Consider the following 19,832-nt stretch of genomic DNA (forward strand, 5'->3'; position numbering starts at 1 on the left):
GCCCTATCTCTCTCTAGTCAAATATCTCTTTATCTTCTCTCTAAAAAACCCAAGAACATTCAATCGAAAATTAGGCAACTCATCGATTTTTGAAAATTTTCATCGAAATTCTGTCAAAAAATTCAAAGTCCTCCAAAAAATTCAACGAAAAATTTAAACCTTGAAACCCAATTTTTTAAAAATTTCTTAAAAATTTTTAAATTTTTTCAAAAATTCAAACTCCAATCCTAGAACTTCGAATCCAAATCCATACACTTCAAACCTAAATCAGAAACTTCAAACTAAACCCAAAATTTGTAAATCCATAACCTTCTAACCTAAAAACTAAACTTAGAAATTTTTCATAATTTTAACAATCTTTCCTCTAAAAAAAATCGATCATGTCTTGTTTTACAATATTGTGTCTAATTTATAGTTAGTCCTCAATAAAAATTTTAGGATTTAAACAAAACCAATCAAACTTAAATCCTGTAATTAAATTATGCCTGAACAAAATTAGCTCAAGCCTAAATCCTGAAATTTGATCCTATTCAACGTGATTTTAGACATAGGTCTTGTAAATTATCTGAGTTGAATTATAATTTTATACAAAATTAAAATCACCTGATTCGATAAATTTAATTTTCTTATTCAGATCAAGAAGAAAATAAAAGAATAATAATAATAATAATAATAATAATATAATACTAGTAATAGTAACAACAAAACAATAATAATATTATTATTAATAACAAAAATAAAAATAATAGTAAAATAATCCACACCGATTGACCCTCGACACATATGAATGGTTACACTTATCATGCAGTTGGACTATTGATTTATATGTTATCCAAGCGAGACCCACTTAAAAACTTGCGGGCAATAAGGGTTAACAAATTATCACTTCAGCCTCACTCACAATCTTTGGTTAAAACACGAAGCAAAATCCAACAATTGGGTGGGATAAGACGAAAGTGTCTTACAATTGGAAAACAAAACCTACTAATTGATCTAGACATGCTTCCGTTCCCGGTGATTCGAACTTGAAAAAAATAAAACCAAGTCCATCTTTGAGCCATTAAAAATTTTTGCGGAAGAGATTATAGAGAACAGATAGCTAGCTGAGTTACTTGATTCTAATAACAAAAATTAGACAACACAAACAATGATCAGATAATTTCCTGTTACATATGAGACCAGAATCTGTAGAAACCTGAATCATCATACTAGGTAATTATTCTGTGAAAACTCAAGTGCTAATGACTAATTTCCTCCCCTCCTAACTATTTTATTACTATTATATTCAACATTTTTGTACCTATTTGCTTCTATTTACGGAGGGAATACCCCAAAGTCTAAAACCCACAAAAATTAATGGACCTTTCACTAATGCATACCTGTGTATCCTAAAGCTAGAAATCCAAAACCCACTGCTCCCCCTAAAATAAAAATGGGGCCTGAAATTGGGACGCTCTTTCTTCAGTTGTAACCACGAAAAACTATAGCTACCTTGGCTGTTGATCGGATGCAGCTGCAGAAGAAATGGTAGGTCCAGCACCATTTTCAAGTGTCAGGGAGGAACCCCACTTTCCATCTTCTGGTGGCTCCAAAACATGCACTCCGCCATCACTTAGTCCAAGTGCAAACTGATTAGGTTCAGATGGATGTGCTGCAACTACTACTGGATATACCCGAGCACTGCCAAACAATAATGTTAGTAACAATGCAAAAAGATTAACTACAGGAATGTTTTGTCAGATGTTAGCGAGGGCAAGGCATACCTAGGATTTGAAGGTAGATAGGCTCCAGGATTAATTCGACACCTGAGCTGCAGGGTTGTGGAAGTAAGAATACACACACTTGCATCCTCAAAGCTTGCATAGATTGTGTGGCTATCACATGAATACACAGCATCTGTTATCGAGCGACTTGATTCTCTGGGAATCCACTGTGACAAGAAATAAAATATACACAAGTTAATAACAATTTGTCATTGCAAAACTCAAAACTAGCTATTTCTGAAGCATGAGTAAATAGTGATTTCAAGAGACTAAAACTAATGGCAGGTTGCACTGTTGTAATGAAATAACTAAACAAGAGTTTAGATTTTTTTCATCTAGTAAAATTTTATTGCAAGGATGACATGATATAAGTAGGATATAAATGTGGTTTAACAAGAGAGATATAAAAGGGAGCATGGGATGATCAGGTACCAAATCGGATAATACTTGATCTCATTAAACATTTAAAAGATATATGTAGACTTGGTGCAAGTGTGTGTGACACCAACTCACCTAGTCAACTACAAATTACTCCAAATGACCTCTGCAATTACCTTTATCACCTTTAATAAGAAAAAATTTGCAATTATATAAGCGTAAAGCCTCAAACATGAAAGCACAATGTATCTACCTGCTTAAGGCACTCTAATTTTGGAGCTTCATATATGGCTATCTGTGTTCCGTGGACAGCAAGTACATGTATCTGGTCTTGGTGAAATTGAACTCGGGTCTGTCCAAGAGGGTTTGGCATATGAACACTAGGAAACTGCAAGAATTTGCTAGCCTGCTTTTCCCATCCATCCATGCTCCACACACATAGCTGTAAACAAAAGATCTTAAAATTCAAGAATTCTAAAAGTTCACATCAGTGGAAAAACATAAATGTTAAAAGAAAAGACTAGCAATCTGCAAATAGCCTGCCTCTGCCTCCAACAGATCTAATTACCAGACACAAATAAAAATCTGTTAACATTTCAATGATCCTACTAGTCACATATAACATACCTGTGCATCAGCTCCAGATGATACCAAAGCGTTTAAAACATTTGAAAATGCAAATCTGTTAACATTTCAATAATCCTACTACCAGTCACATATAACATACCTGTGCATCAGCTCCAGAAGATACCAAAACGTTTAAAACATTAGAAAATGCAAGACCGGTAACTCTCTTCTGATGACCTCTCAGCTTGGTTTTGACCTGTACAGAGCAATTTAAGTGTACAAATGTACTTCTATTATTTACTCAAAATATTAAATTCTATGCTTAAAAAAAGTACCTCGTCAAGCCGGACATTGTAGATTTGAATTGAAGAGTCATCCATGCCAATGGCAATAACGTTGTTGTCCTGGGGATGGAAGGCAAGAAAAGTTGCAGCAGGTGGTGGAGCCATGAATGTTGTCATTGTCTGCCAAATAAATAAGCTCATATAAGAAAAATACCAGCAGTATGTATTACTCTACATGTCAAGCAAAAGGCCAAAAATATAAAATGACTCCATGAAACGTAAAATACCTTGAATGTCATCATGTTAAACAAGGAAATTTTACCCCCTGATGCTGACATGACATAAGAATCATTCTTAGAGAGAGCAAAGCATGGAACAGCATCTTCTTGGTTTGTCTCACGTAGATCATTGGTCATCAATATTCCACTAGAAGGTTGCCATAACTGTGGTGGTAAAGCACTAGTTGCCTAGAGGAACGAAAGCATTTGTAAAAAGGAGGTCCAATAGTAACTAGATGATAGACAGTGCAGTCTTCAAGAGGTATAAATACCTTTCCAGTAAGATTGCGCTCATTCTTCTGCCATTTCCACAATTTGTGTACAGCATTATCTGTCAATGCCAGTATGGCACCTCCTGAATTTGTATATATCATTCTAACAACCTGCATTGACATTGAAAAAATAGTTAGTGACAAGAGGTAAAGGATACGACTCACAATTTAAGCATACGCTTCACGTCCAACCTTTCTCTTTAAAAAAGAAATTCAGTTTATTTATTTGTAAAAGCTTTCACACTTTGTAGGGCAAATTTTGGAGAACTGACAAACAATTGGGCTAAAACTTTCAGAAGAAAGATGAGGAAAAGAAAGTACAAATTCAAAGAGAAAAGCCAATTCTTTAGCCCAATCTTAAAAGCTTTTAAAAATCCCCAAAAATAAATAAATAAAACATACACACACACCACAAACAGATTTAACTCTTTTACTCTAGAGTTTAATATTTTGGGATATCGATAGTACTATTTCGATCAAAATACTACCAACAAGCAAATAGTCAATGATGACTCGTTGAATAAAAATAAAACGATGGCTCAGCAGGTCCATGAGCATGTATAACAAAAAGTATACAATTTAAACCTTTATATCCTCATTTCAGACAGAACAGACCAGATCATAAAGTGTTTTCAAATTTTAGCAAAAAAAGAAAACCATAGTAATAAGTTTTGTGTTGGAATAAACAAATAGTCAATGATGACTCATTGAATAAAAATAAAATGATGGTTCAGTAGGTCCATAAGCCTGTATAACAAAAAGTATACTATTTAGACCTTTATATCCTCATTTCAGACAGAAAGGACCAGATCATAAAGTGTTTTTCAAATTTCAGCAATAAAAAAAAACCCATAGTAATAAGTTATGTGTTGGAATAAACAAATAGTCAATGATGACTCATTTGAATAAAAATAAAACGAAGGGTCAGCAGGTCCATGAGCCTGTATAACAAAAAGTATACTATTTAAACCTTTATATCCTCATTTCAGACAGAACAGACCAGATCATAAAGTGTTTTTCAAATTTTAGCAAAAAAAGAAAACAATAGTAATAAGTTTCATGTTGGAATAAACAAAAGCTAAAGTTAAATCACCCAAAAAAATCTAGGTGCAGTTCTTAAACTTTTACTCAAGACTTAACCTAAGGGGTTTTTCTTTAGGTCATTAACTAACATAAAAAGGAATGAAAATGATAATGAAAAACAGAAACTAATGAAGAACTATACCAAATTTAATTCAAGACATGACTTCAAAATATCCTCAACCAACAATGCAGAACATAATGAGCAAATGACAGATGCATTAATATCAAATAACAGGAGACTTGGTCACAGAGCAATGAATACCCTAATTGGCATCAAGCTGTCGGGAAGATGCAAGGAACGGAGCTGAGATGGTTCATTCATCTCAGTCAGCTTCCAGATCTTAGATTTCTCTGACTCATCAGCCACTCTTGGTTTCACATCTGGCAAAGTACGACTGTCCCCATTCTGCAAGAAAAGCAAGTTAACAAGTTGAAAAAATTGCAATTTAGTCCACTGAGAACCACTAACATATTGAACAGGTTCCAAGAAACAAAATTGTTCTGCTCCATGAACAGCGTATCATAAAAAACAAACAGATCTCTTCATAGAAGAATTATGCTAATCCACATGACAGGCATCAATGCTTACCATTCCAACAATTGCTGTCATTGGTGCACTTCTATCTGCAATACCAATGCTTGTTCCAGTAGTTGAACTCGAAGCACCATATGTGCCAATTATGGGTCCCTGAAAGAAATGGTGCATTCAAAACATGTTCTGTTCATCGGGCCTCTGAAAAGTATCTAAACGATTGTTTTACCTTTGCCACAACTGCAGAAGCAGCTCTAGAGGGATCAAGAGCATGATCAAGTGCACGATTTACAATGGAGTGCAACAGCCGAGTACCATCGGCATTTGCAAGTATTTTGATTCCATTATCATTTGTTGAGACAGCAAGCAGAATTCCGTCTTTATTAAAACGTAAGCAAGGAGAAGCCTGAAAAGTGTGTCAAACTTGCAAGCTTAAAAGAGATACTTCTTTAGGAAAATAACTAGTAGTTAACAAGAGAACCATTACCGGCAATCCACCATCAGCATTAATGGCTGTCAAGAGGCTAACATTGTCCATGTCCCAAAATTTGATTTGGAACTCATCACCAGCAGCTAAGAATCGATTTCTTGTTGTATCAAACCGCACAACCCCCACTGACCGCTTTCCAAGACCCAGATATGTCCGTTTGACCGCACCCTCACTTTCATTCCACTCAACAATGTGTGACTCCCCCTCTTTATTAGTCCCACATGAGAATAACCTACAATGAATACATAAATATAAGAACAAAAATGAAATATGAGAAAATAAGACGAAAATGCAGAAAATCAAATTACAAACCAGTAAGAACACTAAAGGAATCATATTCAGGCCACTGAAAAGAAAGAAAAAGAAAACCATACCTGGCCCCATCAGCACTGTAAGCCATTGTTGTGCAGGAATGACCAGGAGCATCATAATCAAGTCTTGAACCCGTGTTATCATACAACCAAGCTTTTATTTTTCCATCAATGGCTGTGGAAAAGATGAACTAGAGGAGGGAAAAGAAATCATCATTCATAAGTTAGCAGATCTAAAATAAAAGAAGAAAATAAGTAGAGACACATTCTAATGACCCAATGGACAAGCCCACCAGTATTCTTATTTTCATACAAAAAAAAAATATGGGAAATTTTTTAAGCTCTAGCTTGAAAGGGAAAAAGTCGCAAAACCAGAGACATTAAGATTTAATTTCCTTTTTTTTTATGAATTTTGTTATCATCAACACCTGAGACGGAGGCATAATGATTGAACACATTTCATTTTGGTAAAATTAAGGAGATTTTAATATCCACCCCCATCACCCCTCCCAAGAAAAAGAATTAAAAAAGTTGAAAAGAAGAAAAAGTGCCAAATTTGATACCTGAATGTTTTCCTTATGATGTGGGCACACCGAATAAACGGGGGCTTCATGACCCTCAAAAGTGTACTGCTTATTTCCATTAACAGCATCCCACACCTGCACAACATTAAGAACTTAAAATCGTAGTCAAGGGGCTTACCGTTTCTAATGAACGGAAAATTTCTGAACAAAGCAAACCTTAATTGTCCTGTCCTCTCCACAAGTTATGACACACAACTGTTTGTTTGGTTGAGAGAAAGCAAGATCACTAACATTACCCACATGAGCTTCAATCTGAAGAATAGAAAAGCAATCAGCTGTCAAAATAGTACTTCACAAGGTAGAACTTGTTTTACAGAAGATCAGCCAAATTATGGCAAATTATCATTAATTTACTTGGCGTTTATATGATTAAAAGGCACATAAAATTTATTTATGGATAACTTCTTTCTCCTATTCATGAATGGATATATCATAATGTGAAACATATAACTGACTCATGAAGATGATCTAGGTTTTAAGATTGGATGATAGATAAAAGTGCCAAAAATATGATTGATCTAAAAGAATGTTACACATACCTCCAGATGATTCCTTAAATCATCACTGCCATGATATGAATATATCTGCACAATATGCTTGGAATAAGCAACACCTGTACCAAAAATAGTAAATATGAGGTATCATCACAAGAAGATGCCAAACTGTTGATTAAAAGCTTCAAAACATATTCATCCACCCCTACAAGAGGTAGAGGCCAGAGAGGCAAGGGGTGCCCAGCAAGTAGCATAAAAGGAAATGCTGTACTCTTTAAAGGGTTATTTTGAAGCTGATATATATGCTTCTTTTAAGCACTTTAAAATAGATTGTCCAATATTTAATAAATAGCACACAACAAATATTAGAGTAGATGTCAACATCCAAATCCACCGGAACATACCCAAAAGGGCACCATCTCGATTCCAGATAACCCGATTCACTGCAGCAGAATACTCACTAGCCAAGGATGCCTATAAAGCAGACATTGGACTGGGATCAGTATGAAAATAAATCCTAAGAACATTGTGCATAAAATCCAACTAGAATTTTCTGATAGATGAAACTTACCTGCAAGATCATTGAGCGTGCACCAAGATCCCAAACCTTGAAGTTTCTAGAAACAAGCCTCTCTCGGCTCCCTACCTCCCAGATTGTAATATCTCCAATGTTTGTTCCAACTAAAATTTGTGGAAAAACATAAATATCAACAGGTCGATCAAACTTCATTTGAAAAAACCTTAGTCAAATAAAAAATGACAAGAGTAACCAAAAAATTTTTTGAACAAAAAGTACTAACCAAGAAGTAAAGTCTGCTGCACAGGATGGAAATCCATACTCTTAACAGTTGAACCTTGTTTTAAATCTGAGAAGACATTCTTGGGCAAATCTTCAGAAGAGTATAACGTATGAACATGGCTCTGGCCAGGGTATCTGACTGGTAAAATATTCACTGGTAGATTATTCATCTGCATGGTAAAGCAAGCCAGGTCCAACTAAATGAGTTGAATACAAAGAGAACTATGAAAGGAAAAGAAAAGAAGAAAACTGTAAGGATTTACTAAATACCATCCAACATCAAGTTTTAATATAAGCATCTTTTGGCCAACATGAGGAACAAATTGCAAAAAAAAAAAAAAAGGAGCAAAATATAAAAATTGCTATAAAAAGGATTAAACAATTTCAAAGATTGCAAGCAATGGCATGGTTCAAATCTTTAACCTAGTAAGACCTGAGAGAAGGAAAGGGAGAAGATATAGCACCTCTTCAGATATTCCAAAGGGTCTTGGTCTCTTCAATACATTCTCAGAATCTGCAGTTTGATAGTCCATTGCCAGGTTGTTAGTTGGAGGAGTCCTAGGGCGCTTTACCATAGAAGCTATAAAAACCAATATATACAAACAGAAAGGCAAAGAAAAGATCATAAGCCCTACTTGGAAATGAAAAATTAGAATGCAAAAAGAAAATAAGGAATAATTAAGTTCTCTACATGATAATACCAGTTATCCAGCAGTATAGACACTCTTAAAAGGAGATGAGAGTCAAAATCAAGAATTACATTCTCAACAGATGAAAAAATGAAAATAGTCTCTCCATAAGAAGTCAGGAGATCTACTTTAATGAAAGGAATTTAGCTTTGGATGTCCCGAAAATATATGCTCATTACATTTTTAAAAAATCATGTATTACCTCTATTAATAAAGATCACCTGCAGACTTCATTATCTGTTAATTAATAGTTTCTTGTAAAAATGAGAAATTTTTTATATCCATTTTCTTGAAATGCAATCATTGTGACAAGATTATCAAGTTTAAAGAGACACAAATGTGTCTAAACCTTTTAAAACGTTAGAGTATACCATGAATGATAATTCAACAGAACTGAATTTCAGCTTATAACTATTACCTGCATTACTAGATGCAGATAAACCAATAGGGCCAGCAGAAAGGGATTGATGTGCCACAGAAGATGGATTAGCCATCCATCCTAAAAGAGATGCCGTAAGTGGTGCCGGGGCTGGAGCTGCTGCAGGTTGAAAAGGCTGAACAAAAAGTAAAGGGATACATAAATAAACATAAAAGACAATGAACAGAAAACAGAACATCTTTAACCCCAACAACAAAGAGTAGTCTGGTTGCATATAGACTTACACCATGAGCACCTATTGGAGGAAAACTGCCAACTTTAGGGATGGACCCCATTAAAGGATTGGTTACAGGTGAAGGAGCACGAGAACCATTTGGAGTACCACAAGCATGGTCTACAAAAAGGGTTTTTATGTCGGGGTTAGGCTTCGGATTCTTGCAAAGTTGGTGCTGCCAATTTAAACTGCAAATCAACAAACAAGTGTGAAAGCATAAACAATCCATGCAACATATAATTTCAAGTCAATAATTAATACTATAACCAAAACTTTGTTCAATTTACCTCTGATTGATTAGTGTCCTCAACCTAGAACTCTTTAAAGTGGGGAATTGAAGCTTATCACGGAAAAGTGGATTTGCCTCAATCAATTTTTTGAGCTCAACAAGCATTATAGCCCTAGCTGACTTGGTATCTCCATACTTGGATAGCTGCTCATTCTCCCTGAAAATTATCCATAAAGGAACAATGAAACTTCTAAAGAAACACTTCTAACAACTAGATATAATTTTGTTCATTCAGCATAAATAAATGCAAGGAAGTTGACACAGTTCATATCACTAATGATTTACATAAGCAATTATATGTCACAAAAAGAAAAGAAAATTCTCTTCACTTTTTCTTTTTTCTTTCCTTTTTTTTTTTTTTTGCATAAGGTTGTGCACATTTATTTCCCTCATTTGCATAACAAATTACCAGTTTTCTTCAGAAAAGCACAAGGATAGAAATCAAGACTTTAACCCTTCTTTAGCTAAGAGGATATGACACCATGGTAGACATTTGAGAACCGAATCAAAAAACTGTTCGTCAAACGTTGTATGCATTACAAAATTTTTAAGCTCTTAACTAACATATAGAAATGGAGAATCGGCATCTACATTTTTTCATTAATACATCTTTAAAATGTTTTGTGACCTCTCTAAAACTGATCTCCATGGTATAGAGAGTTCAAAAATCTGCCCCTATACTATGACTCATTATTGAATTTCACCATCATACTTCAATTTTATTGAATTTTGCTATTGTACTTCTAATTTCATTGATTTTTGAACAAGTAACGGAAATGGAATATTTCGCAGAATATTCTTTTACTATAAATGGCATGTTTTGCCATTGCACTTTCAGTTTTGTTGACTTTCAGACAGGTAATGAAATTGAAATATTTCACGAAATATTTTGTTAGTGCAAATGGCAAGTTTTCATTAAATCCATTACTTTGTCTAAAAATCAACAAAATTGAAACTACAATGGCAAAATTCAATGAAATTGAAGTACAGTGGAATAACTCAATATTGACCTATAGTACAGTGACAAATCTGACCTTAATTCCATTTATAATAAACCATACTCAGCACAGTTACTGCTAACACTTTGTAAGGAATCATGAATATTCTGAAAACATCCAAAAAAAGGTTTTATTGTTTAATGAAATTTCCATACTGAAATTTTATACTATTAATATTACAAAATCAATACCAATAACCTACAATCAAATCCCAAAATAACAAAAATAACATAAACTCATTTTTTATCTGAATAACATAATAGTACTTCTTAATCAAAAAGAAAGGATGTTTCTGTCAAAAAAAAAAAAAAAAAGGATACGACATTCTTTTTTAGCACTCAAAATTGAGTGTTTTGTTTATCTACTATACCAAAGAAAGGACGTTTCTATCAAAAAAAAAAAAAAAAAAGAAAGAAAGGACACTCATTTTTAGCACTCAAAATTGAGTGTTGTGTTTATCTACCATATCAAATGATTAAAACAGAAAATTGGAATTTCAAGGAGAAAAACCGAAGGGAGGAGAAAAGCTAAATGCATTGGTATTATTCATTCATTTATTTTTATTACTATTATTTAGCTAATATTGCAGTTTCTATTTAGACCACGGATACATTTAGACTTAAAAATCCCAATAACCTTTTTCTCCCAAATGCATGACACATAATTTCCTAAGGCATTCCATTTTATTGCAAATGAGCATACCTACACTTATACATTAAATAACCCAAACTATAACACACTTGAACACCATAGAGATACTCAATTATGCATTTTCCAGCAGTAAAACATTTATATTCCCAAATCATCAAATACAAGCTTCTTAGAGCAATAACGATCAAACATGCTTCAAAATAACATGCACATTAATAAGGATACCAGACCCAACAAAAACATTTTTACAATTACCTAAAGTTTGCCAAAGTCAATAGCAATGTAATTTCCTTAAAAAGATCTTCATTGAAAGTCGAAAACACTTTCAAATCTTTCACAAGAATCTCCACAGCTGTACCATGATCACGCCTGGCATAAAAGAATGACGAAAATAATTAAAACAAAAAGAACGTGCATATAAGAAAAACATTTTCTCGAATACTTATAATTCAATGAACTTACTTGTCAAGGGCTTCAAGGTACTTTTGCTTTCGAATCTCGAAGAAAATTTTCATAGAGTAACGATTATCATCAACTTTTGTGTATCCAGACAAGTACTTCTCGACTTCATCCCATTCCCCATTGATTACACAATCCTCAAAATATCGCATATTGAAGAAAAATCCTGACTCTTTCTCCAATCTTTTTTTAACCGTCAAAACAAACACAAAATAATAATCACAAAATAATAACCATTAAAGTTAAATTTCGATCATTTCAAGGCTCAAACTAATAACAATTATAGAGTTCGAGAAAATTGTAACTCAAACTAATACATGAAATTCCTTAGCATTTTCATTTTTTATCCCATGTTTCAAGGAAGCTAAGTAAAATCAAATTGAATAAAAAAAAGATAGTGAAAATTAAGCTTACCTGTGAACAGTTTCTTTGAATTTCTCTTCTTCAAGGAACTGAAGTATGAGAAATACCAGTTCTCTACTTAACGAAGACATTTATTCCTTCCCTTTCCCTCCTTTCTATCCCTCTCTTCGATCAAACAAAAAAGAAATCAAAAAACAAAAAAAAAAAAAAGAGAAAAAACCTAGCAGATCGATTAAAAACAAATTCAACAAAAAGAAGATAAAGAAACACAAAAATTAGGGCTAATTTCACCGACCCAAACTAAAAATAATTTGGTGCTTTTGGATTGACTTTAAGAAAGAAAAACAGAAAAAGAGAGGGAGAGAGAAGCGCAGATCGAGACTAAGGCAGTTGTGAATAACGACGAGGCAGTGAGTCGTTTTATATGGTGAGGTGTTACACTTGGCTTTTTCTCTGCAGAACTAAATACAATAGAAGAAAATAAAAACGAAGAAATAAGTGTAATTAGAAAAGAGGATAAATTTGCCATTTATATAGCCGGGGTACTGCCGGAAGTGGGGAGTAAATACCGTACTACCAACAGTATTGAAATTAATGGACTTGCATTATTTATGTCATTTCAACTGTATGTGTCTGTGTCTATGGGTAAAGGCCAAAGCCATCCCATCCATCAAATTCTTAATTATTGATGCAAAGAAATTTCCTATGATTTTCTTTCTTTACCTTTTTGAATTTTGAGATGTTAGACTATTTTTTGCCTTAATTGACTCACTGCTAACTACTATTACATAACATTTCTCAACTTTTTTTGTTTTTAATAGTTTTCTCAATTTTGAATTTAAATTTAATGGTTGAAATACGGTTGCTTTGAATTTTGATTGAGACGCCAATATTTATTTTCTTTCTTTTGCTTTCATACATAAAAAGTCAAAAATATAATATTTTTTAAAAATTTTAAAAATAAGAAAATAATTACATACCTTAAAATTTAAATTTAAATTTATTAAATATTATTTTTTAAAAATAATTATATGAAACTATTTAAATTAATTACTGAACTTTATATTCATGTATCAATCACCCTACCTTTAATTTGAAGAAAACAAAATAGATATAGTAATTTGCTTTCATTCTTTGGATCTTATTTTAATGGTCGAAGATTAACAATGTTCCATCAACTTATGTGTGGAGCATGAAATTTCAATGGTCTACACCACACCATACTTGTCTCTTTCGAAGCATTTACTATATTGTTATATTTTTTTCCAAACTTTTCGTCATTACGCGCCCCAGAGCGAGTGTCATAATATATACCGGACTAACATGTAGACGAATGAACGTGCCCAACTAATTCACAAAAGTCTCACACGTTGATGAAATTAATTGGCCTGCGTTACTCATTTGTCGATTTAAGCACTTAATCACGCCGATGGTTAGAATGGTTTATTCTCAGTGATAAGGCCCGGCTTTGGAGCAGTGATAAGCCAACGCACTTATTACAAACGGTTTCTCAATGTGATAAGTAGTTAGACTTATCATCGTCTAGAATTGCGTGTACTTGGAGAAGATGCAAAGTTACTTTAATTTTTTAATTATTTCTTTTTCAAGTAGACAACGTGAGGGACATTTTAATTATCAATGGAATAAAGGTGCATGGGCGGTGGTGTATCGTAGTTTTATTCACGGAAGATTAGATTTGATAAATTAAAATGTAATAAAATAATATAAAATATATATATTAGATATATTATTCAAAATTTTAATAACAATTATAGATGAATTTAATAAAATAAAAAATTATATTTTATATTGATAGATATTATAATATATAATTTTTATAAAAAAAATATAATATAAATTATTAAATTTAAGAAAGATGAAAAAAATAAAATAGAAAGTTTGGAAGCTATTATTTGACGTGATCATCTTACATTTTGCATTTCTGTAGATGCCATCAGGCATGGACGGATTTATGCTGGGACAGGGAGGGCAACTTTTTTCATTGAATTCCTGCAATCTTTTTTAAATATATTATAATTATAGATAAAAATTTTAATATTTTTATATTTTATCTTCACTAAATTGAAAAAGGAAAAATATAAAAGAGAAAATTTTTTAATATTATAAAGAATAGATATACTTCAGTAAAAAAAAATTGGCTCATCCTAAAAGAAAATAAAGTATTATATGCAAATATTAATAAATTTTAACTTATAAATAATTATTTTATATAACTCTCACTCTCGCTAACTTAAATCACAATTTAGTATTATTTCTCTTTTTTGCCCTCATCTGTCTATTATTTTGTATTTTCATATCTTATCTTATGTCTTAAAAATTGTAGAGAAATTAAATTAGTATTTGATTTAAGTTAATTAAAAACAAATATCATTAGTAAGAGAAAGTGAATTTTAAAGGAAATATCTAAAATTGAATAAAGTTATATATCTTTTAATATTGACAATGACAAAAAAATCCTACATTTTTTACTTATAAAAACTATTTAACTCAATTATAGAGTACTATTTTTATTTGAAAAATGATAATATTATATATCTGTGTTTATTTAATATTTAAATTTTCAATGTATTTAAAATTAGAAGTTTTTATTATATTTATGTTAATTTCTATTTAAACTTTTTATATATTTGATATTGTAAAAATATTTCAAATTCTTTTATTAAAACTTTGTTTTACATTTAGAAAACATTACCTTTACATTAAATAAAAAATTTTAAGTAAATATATTATATAACAAATTTGCCCCCAGAAAAAAAATCATAGATCCGTCCCTACCAACAAGTCGAACTCCTCGAAATTATATTATTTTTCATTTTATATGATTTTTAAAGCAATATTTTTTATGATGATAATTAGATTGATCCATCGTCCATTTTTTGAATTAGATAGTCCATTTTTTAATAGTACAAAAAAGACAAATGGTCAAATGGTCAAATTTTATATTAAAAGTGCTTAAGGATCAAATTATTTATTTAATTTGTAAGTTATACTCAATTTGGGTTATAGTTTGGACAAGAATTTTAAGGTTTAGGTTCAATCATTTGAGAATAATATTATTATATTAATAAATAATATATTTAATTTATTTTAATTATAAAATATATTTAAAATTTTAATATAAAACAAATGGGAAAGTTAAGTCGATCAAACTCCAATTTAAATTTAATTTTTCAAGATATTAATTAAACTTGTCTAATCCAATTTCATTAGTAAACACCTCTAATTTGAATAGATGAAATTTATAACTATATTAGCTATTGAACCTGCACTTCGAAGTGGATTTTTTTTTTTTTTTTAGCAATGTACGAAAAAAATAATAAAAAATGAAGAAACATGTAAACCTTGAATTAAATTTGCAATTTTAGATATCATATGATACATATAATAAAGTTTAATTTTATCCAATAAACATAAGTTGATATCATAAATTAAAGAGATGGAATAGCATTTTAGTTTTAATGTAAGTAAATATTAGTGTTCAATGAGGGTTGCTATTGACGGTAACATTTCTTATGATCATTTTTTGTATTTTTTGTATTTTTAATTTATTTATTATTATTTTAACATAAAAATAATAACAATTTTAATGCACATGAAATATTATAAAAATATTAAAAGTTAAAAAATTTTAAATATAATATTTAATATATTATGATTATTATTTTGTTATTGACTTTTCATGCTATGTTATGAATATTGTGATTTTTTTAATATTTTATCGATTATATGATTTTTTATTTTATTGTATTTTTTTTGTGAAAATAAAAAATCAAAACAGTGTAAAATATAATTTTTAATTAAACAATTTTGATTTTTATGTATTTTATATTTATATTTATTATATATTTTTAACATTTTAATCTTTTGTTTATTATAAATAATAAATGATAATTTTTATATTTTGAAATTTTGAAATTTTCTTTCCTTGGCAACATTTGTTTTTTCTGCCAATGGTAACCAATTGAAAATTTAAATTGGATTTTCTTTACTTGAGGACAAAATTTATTATTATTATTATTATTATTATTATTATTATTATTATTATTATTATTAATTCATTGGTGATTATTGATATTTATTTTTTATTTTTTTCATGAAAAATATTTATTTATAAAATATTATAAAATATTAAAAGTAAAAAATTTTTATATTTATTTTTTATATGTAACGGTGATGATGACAATTAAGACATGGGGCCTAAAGCAAAACCTTGGGCTCTCTTTAATGAAATGGAACCCACCTAGAAAAAGCCAACATCCATCTAAAGAGATCATCGAAAAAAATTTTTCTTAAAAAAAATTAAAAATCAATAGTTCTGACTCTTCTGAGTTGATGATTGTTAAGTTCTCGTGCTCCCACTTTATATCTTATCATCATCATGGCCACCATTCCCATGTTTCTCTCCTTTTCTCCTCCAATTTCTCATCATTTTCACGACAATAGCTTTTTTCCCTCTTGTCACTAAAAAAAGAAGACCTACTAGAATCTTCCAACCATTATCATAAGAAATTTTTGTTCCATAATAGGAGCCCCTCCTTTTTGGGTCTTGTTTCATTTACTTTCTTAATTTTTATACCCTTTTGTGAATTGAAAACATCTACCTAAAGAGCTTATTCATTCTAGTTTTGATTAATATATTAATCAGACTATTTTGTTTTAAGGTCTTTTTTTTGCCCTTTCTTTTGTTCCATAACTCTTTTTTTGTCCCAAAAATACCTTTCAAATGATTTTTTTTACATTGCTAATCTGTCTCTCCAATAGATAATGGAGACTACTTTTATATATTACTAATGGTTAGCGCTTAACTTCACCCGATTTGTGGTATTGCTTTTTTGTGTTGTGTTAAATTAATATTTTATTGGGTAATTGTAATGTTAAGTAGAAAATATTAATTGTTAAATAAAGAATTTAATAATTTTCAGCTAGTTAATTCTTTAAATGTAAGGATTTTGTAAAAATTATTGATAAAATAAACAAATAAATTTGAAATTTGTAATGTTTATTATAAATAAGATTGTATGCAGTTCAATTATGAAGATTAAAACAACATACAATGTTGTCAAAATATAAAAAATAGATAAAAAAACAAACTAAGAAGTTTAATATTATGACAAAGTCAAAAAGATCCAAAAGAAGACATAGCCAAATTGATTTGTTCCAATGTTATTGGAGGCTAATTTATTCATAGTTAGTATAAATAATTACTTGAAAAGTATTCTATGCAATCATGGCAAATAAGTAGTAATTAACGATCTTTAAGTGGTTGTCGATGACAAATTTTTTCTATCTTCCTGACAATTATGAAAATAAAAATAACATAAAATGTTGTCAAAAGATAAAAAAAAAAAAAAAAAACAAACAAACAAACTAAGGTACTATTATCTCTTTATTTTCCTTATTCATTGTATATATTGATTAACTCAGAATTAAAATACATCTTTATAAGCATAATTACCCATAAAAAAAATATCTTTATAGTTTAAAGTGTATGAAAAGCTAATATTGGTTTAATAGAAATGTATAAACTCACGAATTTGTTTAAATATTCTGTGGAATTTTAATTCACTTTGCAAATAAGTTATTGTTGATCATTATATCCTAACTTAATTAAGAATAGAACATTGATTCTCCTAACTTAGTTCACTTTGTATGAAAATGTTATACACATGTAATACATAAACTAACCATTTTCTGTCCAAGTTAAGCAGTTACAAATTCCAATGAATATTAACATCAAGTCAAAACACATCATATTTTTTTCTATTTAATATAAGCTAATTTGTTTTTACTCCTAAACATACATCTTAATAAGTAACTTTACTAATTAAGGCAGGTCTATTGCTTTGTTTTTCATAGAATGTCATGAAAAGTTATAAACAACATTCTATTCTATCATTCTATGCTTATACCATAAATAATGACTTTTTTAGTTTAAATCATTTGAATAGCCACTTACAAAAATGGAATCTTATACACAGCATTCAATTTCTTTTTTACTATTTTCTTTAGTTTTTATTGTCTTCAAAAAGTTATCTACAATAGTAATACACATCAATCATACAAAAAAAAAAAAGAAAAAAATGAACTAAAAATTTCATCTATATCAATAATAGTCCATAATATAACAAATAAAAGAAATACTTTCTTTTTGCATTACATGTAATTAAAAATAAATATCAATAAAACTCATGTTATATATATATATAATTTACTTTTATTGCAAAATTGCAAACTTTGAGAACATTATCATTAATAAAATAATTATAATTAGAATGAAACAATGGTCTTATATAGCTTCAGCTAATTTGTTGGCTGTTTAAAAAATGTCTTCTCACCCTTGGATAATCATAGTTGTAATCTAAACTACAATTCTATTGGTTGTACTGTAAAAGCCTAAAATCTGTAATTTATTACTATCAAAACAAAAAAAAAAAAAAACTTTACCAACATCCATAATCCTAAAATTATATCTTTCATTTTCCTCTTTTTTTTTTTTTTTTACTTCAGTATTTACAAAAGATAAAGGCTTATGTGTTAAAATTCCAGGATGGACAAACTATTATGAAAAAAAAAATCATTAACTATCTTATATAATAGTGGCAAAGGTAACAAAAAAAGAAAGATAACAGTTTTTTTTAGTAGAAAATGTTTAACAATTTGAAAGATCTTTCTTACTCAAAGTTAATATAATCATTTCTCCTTTCAACATTATCATATAATCAAGGTACTATTACAGAAAACTATCAATTTTCCTATGTTTTGATCAAGTTATCTCACAATAGACTAGCACTTTCTTGGCAAATTATCTATTATATCAATTTATCTCATAATAAGCTGACAGTTTGTTGGCAAATTATCTAAGCAATACTTTGTTAAAAAAAAAAAAACACTTTTCATTTCACAAATATCATAAAATTGTAAATACCGAATACTAATGTTTCCAGAAACAATGAAAACATTGTTCCAAACCTCCAACAAAATTCTAAAAGAAACTCCATTCTTTCATTGGAGAATGTTTTAAGACGTATACCATACATATTTCATAATTTCTCCAAGCAAGTGGCTATCTCTTTTATAAATGCATTTATTCTAGTTTTAAATATTTGCTTTATAGCTGTAATTTTTTTAGAAAACAACCATGCTCACCCTAAAGTAAGTAACTTAATGCAACATGGCATATTTCATTGAAGCAATCCATAAAGGAAAAAAAAACAAGTCAACATCTTAACATTTATTTAAAACATTGTCCTTGAGTAAAAGAATGTCTTGTAAATCCAAAAAAGAAGAATTGGAACTTAAAAAAGAGCTTTCAATTCTCTTTTTAATTTTAGACTCTTATAGTTTTATAATTGACAGATATAAATCTTGTAAATCCATGAAATACTAACCTATTACTCATAATTATTTAAATTAATAATAACAAACTCAATAAACCTAATATCTAATCTATATCTGTTCGCTAATTCTATGAATACAATACCTTTCCTAAACCATCTTCAACTTCCTAAACTTGATCACATAAATTACATTATGAAAAAGATAATAAATCGAACATTTCAAGTACACCCATAATGCTCAATAGCATCACTTAACAAAAACTGTTTATCTTTTCCATAACGTTGAACTTAAAATCATAGGAAAATCACATTTGAAATACAAGGCTTTTAAATAGTACTTATGAAACATGTATACTTCCTGCTAAAACTCTAAACAAATCTTAATAACATTAAAACACAACTGTTAGTTCCTTGGCTGCTTAAATTCATATAAAAAATTGTCCAAACTAAAAAACATAACTAATAAAAACAATAAAATCTCATTTTCATCCAAGATGACAACATGCAAAATAAAATCTTTCAAAAAAACACATTTAC

The 19,832-nt window shown here is 29.8% G+C and overlaps 1 protein-coding gene across 4 annotated transcripts; it reads right to left on the reverse strand.

Annotated features, from left to right (window-relative positions):
* Positions 1–1,082: 1,082 nt before the first annotated feature.
* LOC111278816 (topless-related protein 4-like) lies at positions 1,083–12,439 on the reverse strand. 4 transcript variants are annotated; one of them, XM_089764579.1, is made up of 26 exons: positions 12,233–12,439; positions 11,989–12,102; positions 11,578–11,757; positions 11,371–11,484; positions 9,465–9,623; positions 9,188–9,365; positions 8,943–9,078; positions 8,300–8,415; positions 7,837–8,005; positions 7,608–7,717; positions 7,441–7,510; positions 7,082–7,155; positions 6,699–6,794; positions 6,522–6,617; positions 6,022–6,149; positions 5,645–5,879; positions 5,387–5,563; positions 5,215–5,313; positions 4,888–5,031; positions 3,543–3,653; positions 3,280–3,459; positions 3,044–3,172; positions 2,869–2,964; positions 2,395–2,583; positions 1,764–1,930; positions 1,083–1,680 (listed from the first exon to the last, which is right to left on the reverse strand). In XM_089764579.1, exons 2-26 carry the CDS (start codon positions 12,066–12,068, stop codon positions 1,488–1,490), a joined length of 3,426 nt encoding a protein of 1,141 aa, XP_089620705.1. In that variant the 5' UTR covers positions 12,069–12,102; positions 12,233–12,439; the 3' UTR covers positions 1,083–1,487. The 4 variants fall into 4 exon arrangements, 3 of the variants coding, with proteins under 3 accessions (XP_089620705.1, XP_022721208.2, XP_022721207.2); XM_022865473.2 differs by having other exon boundaries at positions 8,300–8,349; positions 11,989–12,439; XM_022865472.2 differs by having other exon boundaries at positions 11,989–12,439.
* Positions 12,440–19,832: the final 7,393 nt, after the last annotated feature.

Source organism: Durio zibethinus, chromosome 8 (genome assembly GCF_047325235.1).
Source record: "Durio zibethinus cultivar Kanyao isolate XHJ-2024 chromosome 8, ASM4732523v1, whole genome shotgun sequence".
Lineage (NCBI taxonomy): Eukaryota > Viridiplantae > Streptophyta > Magnoliopsida > Malvales > Malvaceae > Durio > Durio zibethinus.

Coding starts and splice junctions, on each gene's coding strand:
- LOC111278816 (XM_089764579.1), bottom strand. CDS start 12,068: ATGTCTTCGTTAAGTAGAGAACTGGTATTTCTCATACTTCAGTTCCTT. Junction 6,795..7,081: donor ATTTAAGGAATCATCTGGAG/GTATGTGTAACA, acceptor TCTATTCTTCAG/ATTGAAGCTCATGTGGGTAA. Junction 5,880..6,021: donor TACAGTGCTGATGGGGCCAG/GTATGGTTTTCT, acceptor TATTCATTGTAG/GTTATTCTCATGTGGGACTA.